The sequence below is a fragment of the Ammospiza caudacuta genome, chromosome 1, assembly GCF_027887145.1.
Source record: "Ammospiza caudacuta isolate bAmmCau1 chromosome 1, bAmmCau1.pri, whole genome shotgun sequence".
NCBI lineage: Eukaryota > Metazoa > Chordata > Aves > Passeriformes > Passerellidae > Ammospiza > Ammospiza caudacuta.
The window spans coordinates 55444832-55457700 of NC_080593.1; the positions used below are offsets into that span (position 1 = coordinate 55444832).

General features: G+C 35.6%; 1 protein-coding gene across 1 annotated transcript in view; it reads left to right on the forward strand.

Moving 5' to 3' along the window:
* The window catches only part of LOC131563680 (golgin subfamily A member 4-like), a 75981-nt gene extending 63328 nt beyond the window's left edge, over positions 1-12653 (forward strand). Inside the window, 7 exon segments of the mRNA XM_058813801.1 lie at positions 2864-2884; positions 3050-3118; positions 3732-3807; positions 5590-5693; positions 7316-7402; positions 9854-9917; positions 11953-12653. Coding sequence (XP_058669784.1) covers positions 2864-2884; positions 3050-3118; positions 3732-3807; positions 5590-5693; positions 7316-7402; positions 9854-9883 — 387 coding nt within the window. The 3' untranslated portion in view covers positions 9884-9917; positions 11953-12653.
* Positions 12654-12869: the final 216 nt, after the last annotated feature.

Sequence of the window (12869 nt, forward strand, 5' to 3'; positions counted from 1 at the left end):
TACTATTCAGTATCTTTGTCAGTGATGGACAGTGAAACCTGTCAGTGCTGAGTGCACCCTCAGCAAATTTGTTGAAAACACCAAGCTCTGTGGTGGTGCAATGGAGGGAAAGGGTAATACCATTCTGAGCGATCTCAATAGGCTTGAGATGTGGGCTCAAGCAAACCTCATGAAGTTCCACATGGCAAGGTACAAGGTCCTGCACCTGGGTCACTGCAATCCCAGACACACCAATGGCTTGGGCAGAGAAATGATTGAGAGCAACCCTGGTAAGAAAGGCCTGGGGCTGACAGGTGATGAAAAACTCAACATGAGCCTGCTGTGTGTGCTCACAGCTCAGAAAGCCAATCAAGTCCTGGACTGCATCACAAGGAGCATGGCCCTTGGAGTACTGTGAACAATTCTAGTGTCGCCAGCATAAGAAGGACATGGAACCGTTGGAGCAAGTCCAGAGGAGGACCATGTAGTTTGTAAGAGGACTGGAGCACCTTCCCTGTGAACACAGACTGAGAAAGCTGAGACTGTTTAGCCTGGAGAAGAGAAGGTTGCATGGAGACCTCATGGCAAACTTCTAGTATCTGAAGGGAGCCTACAGGGAAGCTGAAGAGGGACTTTTTATCAGGAACTGTAGTGAAAGAACAAGGAATAAAGGGTGTAACTTGAAAGAGGGGATATTTAGAGTAGATGTTAGGAAGGAATTTTTGAGGGTGGTGAGACTGAACAGGTTACGCAGGGATGTTGTGGATGTCCCAACCCTGACAGTGTTCAATGTCAGGTTTTATAAGGCCTTGAGCAACCTGGTGTACTGGGAGGTGTCCCTGCCCATGGCAAGGAATGTTGAGACTAGATTATCTTCAAGGTCCATTCTAACCTGTTAGCATTCTATGATTCTTCAGTTGTTCCCAGAAATGTATCAGACAGATGGGCAATGACTTGTAAAGTATTTGAATATTGCCAATACTAAATTTCTAAAAGTGAATATGAACATTTAATTTTGCCTGTGTCTGGAATGTCATCCACAGCTCTCTACTTGGAATTTCCATGGCAGACTCAAAGGAGTTCTCCAGGGTATAAGTGGGTACAAATCAGTTCAGAGAACTCCATCACTGATAACCAGCTTAGTTTTAAAGGATAAAGATGGTTTCATTTGTGGAGGAAGATGAGCAGGTTGTGTAGTAGCGCCGGGGCTTAGATACAGTTAAAGCATCCAGGTTCAAAGTAATTGCAGAATAAGAATGCAGGTTTGTTGTTTGTTTTTTTCCCCGAGAATTCTATTCTCTAGAATACAGGCATCAGACTTTTTTGAGTAATTTTGAGAATTCCAACTAAATTCAAATTTAGCAAATTGCTCACCAGATTTCTTTTGCATAGCTGATTCAACTATATTCAACTATAGTTTTTTTTCAAAACTAAATGTAAATTACTTACTTGATACGATTAACAATGGTGATTTCATCTCAAAACAATGGAACTAGTCTAATAGATTGTGCTGTGGAATTTGCACATAATTCCTGGTATATCTTCTGATCCAGTCAAAGCTCAAATATTTAGAGTAATGTAAGTGGGCTTTCAGTTCCTGTTTTATCAGTATTTCAGGATTTAATTCTTATTCTGACACAATCTGTTCTGGGGTTGACAAGTAGTTTTATTTTGTCCTACTTAGAAATTGAGTTGTTTTTAATTTTTATTCCTGTCTCAGTTTGTGTTTTGCCTGTGCTTGGTATGTTTGTAGGAAACTAATTTTGCTTTAACCTGGTTCAATAGTACATATTTGCAACAGCTACAATAGCATATATAGGCAGCATTACAGAGCTATATGAGAAAATTAGACAGGGCCTGTGGAACTTGTCAACATACCCGAACAAAACTGTATAAATCCACATCTGGATTTTACAGTGCATTCAAATTAATTATATTTACCATTGTATTTTTTGTCTCACTTGATTTCTTTTTTATTTTGTTGCTTTGCAACATTTTGGGTTTGTTTTTTCTTTTGCCCTTCAGCACTAGTAGTCAAACAGTGTGAAGTCTTCCATTGGCTGGATACAACTTTTTGTGGGCAACATATTTTGTCTAAAATCAGAGACTCCCAAATTACAGAAGTTTTTCATAAAATTTTCTGTGCTGCTTGTTGTCAGCCTAGACCAAACATTACATATAACATATCCACTTTGACATGAAGTCTACCCTAGATAATGGAACAGGACTTGTCTGATTGTTATAAAAAATTGACAAATACTAACAACCTTAAGTATTAATGTTTGGAGGTAAAAATGTCAGAAAATCTGTATCCATATCAGAAAATAAATGTCTGATTGAGGTTTTCAGAAGCAAGAATTTAACTTAGAGGTTTGAGATCCTTAGAGGAATGATTTTCCCCTATTTTCTGTCTGTAGGAGACCCCACAGATTTTTATCAGCCTGAGACAGGGAATAAATCTCCTTTTCCACGCAATTGCTTATGTTCACATTTCCACATGTGACTTAAGGAAAGACATAAAATATTCTGAATAGTATTAATTGTAGTTAGGGCATCCTGTGATGTATTTCATACTCATTCAATTATTACTCATATCCAATATATATTTCATAAAGATTTGGAAACATTAGGTTCTTTAAGTTACATTTATGATGATTGTCTTACAGAATCAAATGAGATAATTTAAATATCAGCTTTATGTATTGTCAATAGAAATAAGTTAAACTATTTATAAGACTAGTTGTTATTATTGGGTAATTTCAATTTTTGTCATCCTCAATTAATACACTGTATAAGAACTCAATTATTGATATTTCTTTCTCCAGTGCTTGATATAGTTAGTATTTTTCATACATTTTAATCTAAATTTTTATTTTTGTTATAGGTCACAATAACAGAACTAAAGGTATGTTTTACATGTTATTGATTTTTCTCTCTAATACTTTGGTTGCAGAGCAGTTTTAAAGCTGAAATACTGCTTATAAGTTTGTGTGTGTTAAAAGGAAAAATAGGTTTATTGCAAAACCTATGATGTATTTGCAGCAATTTCCAGACATGACTGTCTTTTCAGGCACAACTTGCACAGAAGACAACACTAGTCAATGATTCAAAACTGAAGGAGCAGGAGTTGAAAGAGCAGGTAAGGGTCACGTTGAATGAGTAAGAAGTATTCTTGTTTGATACTTTGGGGTTTGCATTATTAAAAGGTTTGTTCTTTTCAAGTGATGATGTGGTACATCTCCATACAAGGTACTATGAATATAATACACAAAAAAATAGTTTTCACTCATACTTGCTCTCCGAAGATCTGTGTACTTTTCAAAGTATTCCTCTATCCCCTGAGAATAAAAACACCACATGCTAAGAATTGCACAGTGAAAAAGGGAACAGTGCACTTTATGAAATTCTTGAATTTTTTTTTTCAAAACTAAACCTTTTTTGGTGTTTAAGTATAATTTTTGTTGTAAGCCTTTTTATCTATAAAAAAGATATATATGCTTATATATAAAATGAATACATAAATATATAATATATGCATAGCATCTGCTATATATATTTTTATGTGTATATGCAGATGTACAACATTGGGACAGTCTTTAATAACACAGTTTTTAATGTTTTCCTTCCTTAAAAAGCAAATGTATTTTGCTTTTATAAGAGATGATATGTAGCTGGAAACTGTTTCAGTTATGCTTATTTTAGCTGCTGTTTAGGTTTAAAACTGTTTATCATGTCAACTGTTTTCTGTTCAGATTCATGTACTGGAAGACCGGCTGAAACATTATGAGAAAAATATGTATGTCACATCAGCTCGAACACCATATAGAGGTAAGTTTTCATCACAAATAAGTTGTTTGTTTGTTAGAAAGATACAGTTTGGTCTAGGAAATAAAACTTTTTTTTTTTTAAAACACTTGCATAATGCACTTATGACATCCTTGTTTTCTCTTGTCTATTATAGTAGAGTTGGCGTGTGATTTCAGATGACCAAATTTTTTTGGTCAAACTTTTTGTTTGATGTTTTCTTTTTTATGTCATCCAATTAAAAGAGCTCTGTATCAGAGTTCTTAAGCTCTCTTCAGTACATGACCCAAGAGCGTCCAGTAGACAGGGGCAGAGATGGGCACACATACAGCAGGGCACAGGTGGGGACAGAAGGTCCCAGGCTGAGCTGGGACACATCCCTTGGGCCCTTGGCAGGAGATGGTGGGGGTCCAGGAGGCTGGTCCCAGACACCCAAGGCCTGTGAGCAGCCCCAGAACCCAGGCAGAAGTAGACTTGTGCTGTTCCTGTGCTGTCCTTTAGACAGTGGTGGTTGGACACTTTGGAGATAGAGTATGGGCTTATGGACCTTCTCTCTGGTGGTATACTGTTCCTCTCAGACTCTTTTAATGTAAAATTAATTAAGAAAAATGCACAGGTAAATGAACAGGTATTGCTTACCTCCAAAAGATTTGCAGCTGTTTAGTTGAGGAGTATGTACTGCATGAGACAGAGGGCTCAAGCATTGAGCCTTGCTAATGTTAGAGATGTGGGGTTTTGCCATTCTGTGCAGGCCCATCTTAGCTGGATGAACTCAGAGGACTTTCAAAAATCACGTCACATTTGCTTTTTGCAAATTTGTGCAAATGGTCAAATTATCTCAGGATGATCTGCATCTTTCATCCCCTCAGAAGGTCCATGCCTCCTTCCCTCAAGGTGACTGAGCCAATGATGGGACATGGTTGTGGGTATTTAGTGCCTTCTGCTAGTGCAGGGCTGGGAAGAAATGTGATCAAGGATTTCCTCAGCATGTACTGATAGGGAGAGGAGCAGGAAACACACTTCATCTAGAAGGGACCAACGTCAGTTTCATAATCCAGCTATGTGACAACTTCAGGGCTGATGAAAAGGTAAAATATGTCTTTAAGGGCACTGTCCAAATGCTTCTTTGACACTGATAAACAAGCATCAACCACCTCTCCAAGAGGTCTGTTGCAGAGTTTGACACTCTTTTGGTAAAGAAATGTTTCCTCTCATCAAGTCTGAGCTCCCCATGATAGATGAACCATTTTCCATGTGTCCTGGCACTGGGTACCAGGGAGAGGAGAAGGCAGTACCTGCCTACCAACGTCTCCTCAGGAAGCTGTAGAGAGCACTGAGGTCACCCCTTAGCCTCCATCTCTCCAAATTAGACAAACCCAGTCTCCTCAGCTGCTTCTCAGAGGACATGCCTGTCAGCACCTTATCCAGAGGTACCCTCTGGGTGTGTTCATGTACCTTCCCATTCTTTTTAAATGGTGGGGCCCTGAACAGCACACAGTACTCAAGGTGAGGCTGCACCAATGCTAAATAGGATGGGATAATCACTTCTTTTGACCAACTGATGATGCTGTGTTTGATGCACTCCAGGATGAGGTTTGCCCTCTTGGCTGCCAAGGGCACACACACTGGTGACTCCTGTTGCACCTCCTGCCATCCAGCACCCCCAAATGCTTTTCTGAAGGGCTGCAGTTACTCCATCTAAGGTGCAGAATACAGCATTTGTTCTTGTTTGGTTTTGTGCCATTAGTGAAACTTGGATTCGGATGAATGACTCTCAGAATAAATACTCTCTTTTCGTTTACACAGATGGAAACCTTCACCATACTGACGTTTCCCTATTTGAGGAACCCACTGAGTTTGAATACTTGAGGAAAGTGCTCTTTGAATATATGATGGGTCGTGAGACAAAGGTATGGAAATTTGTATATCCTGACAGGTGATCTTGGTGTATGATGTGAACTATCATGTATTTTTGATTTGTTATATGCTGTTAATTTCTGACAATAAAGTATTCAATAGGCTTTCACATTTTTTTCCCAAAGAGACATGAGTCATAACTTCAAGACTTCATCAGCCTGCCAAGATGAGTGGTAGGTGGAGGGAGTTTTCACATCTCTCACCACTGTACCTATCAAGACAAAAACCATTATGGGTAGATACAGTTTATCAGTAAAAGTCTGTTTGTCAGTCAAACTTTATGTAAAATGAAAGCTGGTATGCAGAATATAAGCAAAAATGATCTTTTGATGTAGTCTTGACACAGACATGGTAACTTACAGTTGGATTAAATAACAATTTGTTAGTAGCTGTGTTACCAGCTGAAGATGGTGAAATACCTCTTCAGTAGTTGCTTAAAGATGTTTCATAGTATTCCCGAATCTGTATACCTTAGATGTTATTAATTCACTCTTAAAAGTAGTGAAAAGCTGGACATTAGACTTCTTGATTTCATATGCTGGTTTCCTTTCATTCATTAGATGTGTTTCTGGAGGACACTGAGCTTAGTGTTTGCTCTCTTCAGGATTATCTCACATAATCATTATGGATAAGTCTTAAGAACTGGTTTCATCCTGCTACATGAACTGGAAAACCATGAACTTTTTAAAGTATGCTTGTAAAGCATTACTGTGCTTTCCACCACTGCCCCCAACACAGTTCTTAAGTTAAAAGATCTGTAAATTTATCTTCTCAGTACAGATGTTCCTTTCTCTCAACTTTTTTGTTCCTGGACAAGAAGAGACATTTTTTTAATCTAACTCTGCCTTGTAAGGTCATTTTGGTGGCCCTTCTCTGTGCATGATCTCCTTTACTAGTGCAAATATCTATCCCTTGTCTCAAAGGTCATTTAGTAGTGGAATTGTTATATCTCTGGACATGCTTCCTCTTTTTTGAACAGAGTTCAAATGAATCTGTGCAAATTATCTAGGATGTATTGCCAGTTATGCATCTTAGTAAATGATACTGGAATGCAATCAAGACATTAATGAATGCACTGGTTTGTCTACAGTATTGGAGACATAAGAGAAATGTGGAGGTTAATGTGGATCTAAGAGTCAGGAATTAGTGACTGTTATTGTGGGTAATTAACCACATTCTTTGTAAACTGCTTTACCAAGGTGTGTATGTGTATTTGCTGAGAGGTTTTACTGTCTTGCCCTCCAATTCAACTTTATTATTTGCCTCTTGCTTGGCAGGATATCTGCAACAAGATTGACAGATTGCTTTTTCTAGGCAGGCACTTTATCTAGTATGCTGTTTTATCAATGGACTCTATTGTTTGAGCACGGATGCCATAGAACTTAAATCACACTACAGTAGCTGAAGTTTGTGACAATGTGCAAAAATTGTTTTCATATAATTCACATCATGCATATACAATGTGAAACAAATAGTTATATCTTACTGATTTCACTGTTTTCCATTGACATTAATAAAATAGTATCCAGTATTACTAAATTAAATTAATTTTAAAATATTACGGATACATCTTTGTGGATGTGGAATTATGTATGGATAACCTATATCTCTTTAGACAATGGCCAAGGTTATAACAACAGTGCTGAAGTTCCCAGCAGATCAGACTCAGAAGATACTAGAACGAGAAGATGCTCGACCAGTGGTAAGTTACGGAAGTAATTCAATTTTATGCAAGAGGAGTAGGTTTCAAGAATAAGGAATTAGAAAATTTTTATGTCTTCTTTTCTTTGTGTCCACATTCAAGTGGACTCCTTTTCTCCTTCCTTTACTTTTCTTCAGTGGAATATCAAATTCCAACTCTAGGTTTGAATTTATAGCAAGATTGAGAAAAAAAGCAAGCATGTTTTCTTTACTAGTATTTTTCCTCAGTTAAGACATATTTCTAATAGCGATGGATACAATAGGACCAAAGCAAGTTTAAGCATCACTACTAATCTGTGGATGAATTTTCTAAATTAAAAAAGTAATCTGACATATCAAATATATATATATATCTATATAAGTAAGTGTAATATATTAAAATTAATGCTTCCTAAATTGAGAAGTTTTTGTGGAGTCATACCAGTTTTTATGAAAAATATATCAAGAAACATTATCAGCCCTGAGATGAAATTTCTGGCAAAAACGACAGGCATTTTTCTTGTAGAATAGAAAGTCGATTATCTCAATCACCTGAGATATGTGTTTGAAGTACGAAGTGTACAATTTTATCTTAAGTGGGTATCCTAACAAGCTTGGGGTTTTGATTAGGTTTTGGGGATTTTTGTGTGATCCTGCTTTATTTTTGTATTGAAAAAACACGAAAATATGTTAGTTTTCTCTGGGTCAGGACAGGTCAAAAATAAGAGTCATAAACAGTTTGGTGTTGGTTTTTTTCCCGTTTTTTTTGACATTTGCTTAGTATTTAGTAGTTAACCTATTTACTAGAAAGGTGAAATTGGCTTTGAGAAACAGACAAGGAGGTAAAATTATTTAAGCATAAGCATTTCTTTGGTATTACTTTTACTGTTTTATGTATAGGAGCTACTTTTAATTAAAATAAAAACAGCAGTAATAGTCTCCTCTACATTGTATTTGGAATCAACACTGTGAACCCTCTCTTTGTGGGTTAGTGAAATATTTAGGAATTAAAATGAGAGGAAGAATTGCATTCTGTTTCTCTCACTGACCTTGCATATATATTTATTTCGTACTTGCAAATACAGAATAAAATAAGAATATTAATAATTTCATTTCATTTCTAGATACATTAAAGTCCTGTTGATTCACTAAAAGTTTTTTAAAAGTCTGTACTTTCATCTTGAAGTATCACATTTGAGGAAAATATTAAATACTTTAACATTTTCCTGTACACTTATATGTTTGAGGGCCTTGCAATCTTAAATATTTTAAATACTTTTAGAGGATAAAAAATATTGATTATACTGCAGCTCCAGTAAGTATCATGTATTCAAAGCATTATTTTCTCTCTCTGACATTAAAATAGAAAGCTGAGACTGTTTAATTTTTTTTTGTTTTGTTTTGTTTTGTTTTGTTTTGTTTTGTTTTGTTTTGTTTTGTTTTGTTAAGCCAGAGTAATATTTAGGAAAGATTTTGAGAAAAGAGAGATGGGCCTTGTTTTGCAGCCACTTCAGCTTTTTGATATTTAAACCTGTTCTTTCTACAACAGACATTTACAACTTCTGATACAAAATAAAAATTTAACTTGAATTCATCCAACAAATTTTCATCCTTGGTATTAAATTTTGTCTAAAACACACAGTGAGATTTTTTTGTACGGTACAAGTGCTTTGATTTGTTAATTATATTTTTGTTTAAAGAGCTCTTGGGTTTCACATAGCAGTCCCTTCTTGGCTCATATGTGGCCTATGAATTCTCTCTTTTCCAAATCCACAAAGAGACTGAGTTATACATCTAATGGAAACTCGAATATTAGGGCATATTATGAAGGAAGAAGTATTTTTTCCTTTACCTTCAACGTTATATGTTTGTTTGCTGAAGCACAAATTATTCTGGGGATGAGTCTTCCATAATTCTGTTTAGAACTAAAAAGTTAGAGATGTCTTTATAAATTATACTATCAAGAAATATGCTTGGTTTCTTTTAGTTTTTATTTATTGACTGACATGCCACTAGTGTTTCTCCATACTTAATATTGGACTGATACTGGTATATGAAAATATCCAGTGTTTAGCTCTCAGGAGCAATTAAGTTCTGAACTACAGCATAAATGTGCATTTTAACTTAGAGCTTTTAGTTTATTGCTAAAGCACCTGTAAGTAATTTTGATGTGTAAATTATTAACTTACTGTGCTACTAGAGTAAGTGTGTGGTACTAAAGTATCTGTGAGTAATTTTATACCCTCTTAGTGAGCATATATTTAACAAGTTTCTGAAAACTTGTAGCAGTTCCTGGTTAATAAATATATGCTAGATCAATGTAATCTTCAGTAATCTGGCTTTTACTGTGTTGGTGTTGTGATCTAACTGCAGCAATCTCATCCATAGATGTCCACAGAGTTCTTACTTGTTAACACTACATAACACTATCAGTCAAATAGTCCAATAAGCTTTTTTCTTCCTGGCTTTGTAGTTTGCCTCACCTCGCAGTGGTATCTTTTGAATATGCCACCAGTCTGTGCTTAGCTAGCGTGTGGGTGAGTGAAGTATAATACATTCTTGTTTTATGTAAAATGAAATCTGTATTATGCAATTAAAGGTTCTTCTGCTTTTTTTTTCTTGCCTGCTTTCCTTCATTAAAGAACAAATTTTGGTTGTATATGCGTATGATAATTTTTGTTTTCCTCCTAATCATGTCTTGTTTTACAAAGCTGAGTTTGAAAATGGTAAATACTGATTCAAAACCGATATTTTTGAGTGATCCTAATCCTAAGTACAATTTCAAATGTTGATTGAGCCACAAAAATCTTAGTAGTAGAAATAAAATCAGATTTTAAATAAATTAATATGTAATATTGAATTTTATTGCACTTGCCTTTGTTTTATATTTATTCATTTTTTTAGTTCCTTTTTTGAATAGGCAAACAAATCAGATTTGTGGGAGACATACTGTACTGCTTGAAATGAATTATTACATCTTGTAAATATGAAAATGCATTATCTTTAAAAAGATGAATATTCTCTGCAGAGGGATTAGGATATAATTGGGTTTAAACATTAGTACCTTTCTGAATCACAGCTTTGGTTTGATATCAAGAGACGCTAAAGCAGAGAGATGGCGGAGAACAATTAGGGGAGCTTTATGCTCTTAGTTTGTTTCTTTCTTCGAGTTTTGTTACGCTACTTCAATTATGAATCTCCAGTGTTAGTTGTAGCATTACAAGAATGGAAGAGCTGACATAGGCCTGAATATGCAAGTTGCATCAGACTAGCCTAGCTAAACAAGCAACACACATGCAAAAGCTGGTTGAGAGAGGACTGAACTATGGAACAACACAGGAAAAAACTTCCTGCAGTGGCTGATAAAGATTATTATTTGAATCCCTAGTGGTGTATGATACTTAAAATCTGCAGATGAATTCTATAGAATATGGTCAGTTCAATTTTTTTTCCCTCCTTTGCAACTGGAAAGCTTTGCACAGTTGCCAGGAGTTGATTCAGTATATGTGAAGCAGTTGCTGTCTCTTGGATGAAATGCATTTGTTGGCCTCCATCACTGTCAGAGCAAAATTAATTAACTTAGGCTACTGCCATTGCCATTTACCATTTACCACATTACAGTTGACAGGTTATCTTCCTCTCCTGCTGTCATGTGAACACAGCCTTCAACACAAAATAATACCTCTTTAAAAGGAAAAAAAATAGTTTCTCTAATAGTCACGGTTTCTACTTTGTGTTTTTTCCATCTTTGAATAAAATAGTGAATGTACTTTATTGCACTTAAAATGTAGTAGAGCTTGGACTGTTTGCCAACATCCTTCATCAGTTCTGACAAAATCAGCAACTGTTATCTCTATCCCTTTGTTGAAAAGAATTGAATTGTAGATACTGATGGAACAAAGCTATTTACAACACTATAGCAGAATAGGTTTCAGAAGATATGTTTGAAACTTACATTCTCGTCCTGCTGTCTGTGTAAAAAAATGCAGGCGTTCTGAGCTGCCTTTGAAACATATCACAGAAAGACTTGTTGATACTGAATTTACTGTCAGAAATTATTGGTTACACTTTCATAATATCAGCTAATGTATATGTAAACTGTTCATACTTCATTATTAGATTGTAGTTGCCAACTTAATCTCAAGTATTTTTGCCACATACTCTTGCATGTATATAACTTAGAAATTAGGGGGGATGCTGACTTCATTGTGAAGGCAGTTGTAGAGGAGGCTGTGTGCTGGGTCCAAAATTCTGCATCATCATTTCAGTTTTGATGATAAGCCTTATGCAAAAGAGTCCAAATTTTTTTTTTGTTTGGATTACTGTGCAGTGATGTGGTAGACTATTTCCAGTGAGACTGCTGACCATTTTGCTACACCTTGTTTTGTTTTCATCAGTTTCTCAACTGTTTTGCAAGTATCGGAATGGAATTGCTTGCTCAAATAGTTTGGCGGTTTGACTTATTGAAACTCTTCCTTCTTCTGATTATATTAATAAACAATGCAATTATTTTAATATTAAGAGCTTCTAAGTTGTTCTCAATAATGTAACATTTGATTTCATTTCTTCTAGTTGTGGCTACGACCATCTTGAAGATTTTGTGATGAGAATGTCTCATGACATTGCTGCTTAAAAATAAGTTTATATCTCTGCTGCCTCTTGAGAAGGGACAAGAAGAAAAGCTATTATTCAAGGTCACAAACAGAACAGCAAGAACCAAAACTCACCACCACCTTTGGACTGTGAATATAATCTACTGCCTTGGCAGAAATGCTAATCAGGGGTTATTTGGTTATTTCTCTTCTATTGAATACTGTCTTCTATTTTGTGTTAAAGGTTATTTTTTTAAAGGAGAGAAAAGACTTTATCATAGGAAAGAATTGCCTGCTACTGTATCTCTATACAAGTTTTACTGAGTGTTTACTAAAGTTGAAATAAATGATTTGTTTCTTCTATTTATTTTTTTTAATTTTTGATTGAATTGTGCAATACATTTTGGATGGATAGCAATTGAGGTGATTTTTCTGACGAACTAGACACTCTTGTTGACTATTTTCTCCTGATTTGATCTTGATTGTTTGCTAGAAAGTCACTTCTATATGCTTTTGCCTACAATAAATCCAAATTGCAGTACCTCGTTTGTTTACTCCTAGCTTTTGTACTTATATTTTCTAAAGAAAAGGTGTGTTCCTGTAAATTGTAAATAGTTACTACATAACTATAACTGTATCATACACTGATCTGTGACTGTTGACAGCACGAATATGAATAGAGCTGAGATGAAATAAAGTTTATTTATTGTATAATTTTGGAACAACTTTGGTATGATTTTTCTTTTAAAGGACACGCCAGTTTTGTTCATACTCCTGTTGGAGACATTGTTAACTGAGATATTTCCAGGCTGAAATCACTCTCATAAGAACAACTATTCAAGTACATTAAACTGTTAGTCAGTGGAGACATTGAAGTTTCCAAGGGGTCACAACCTG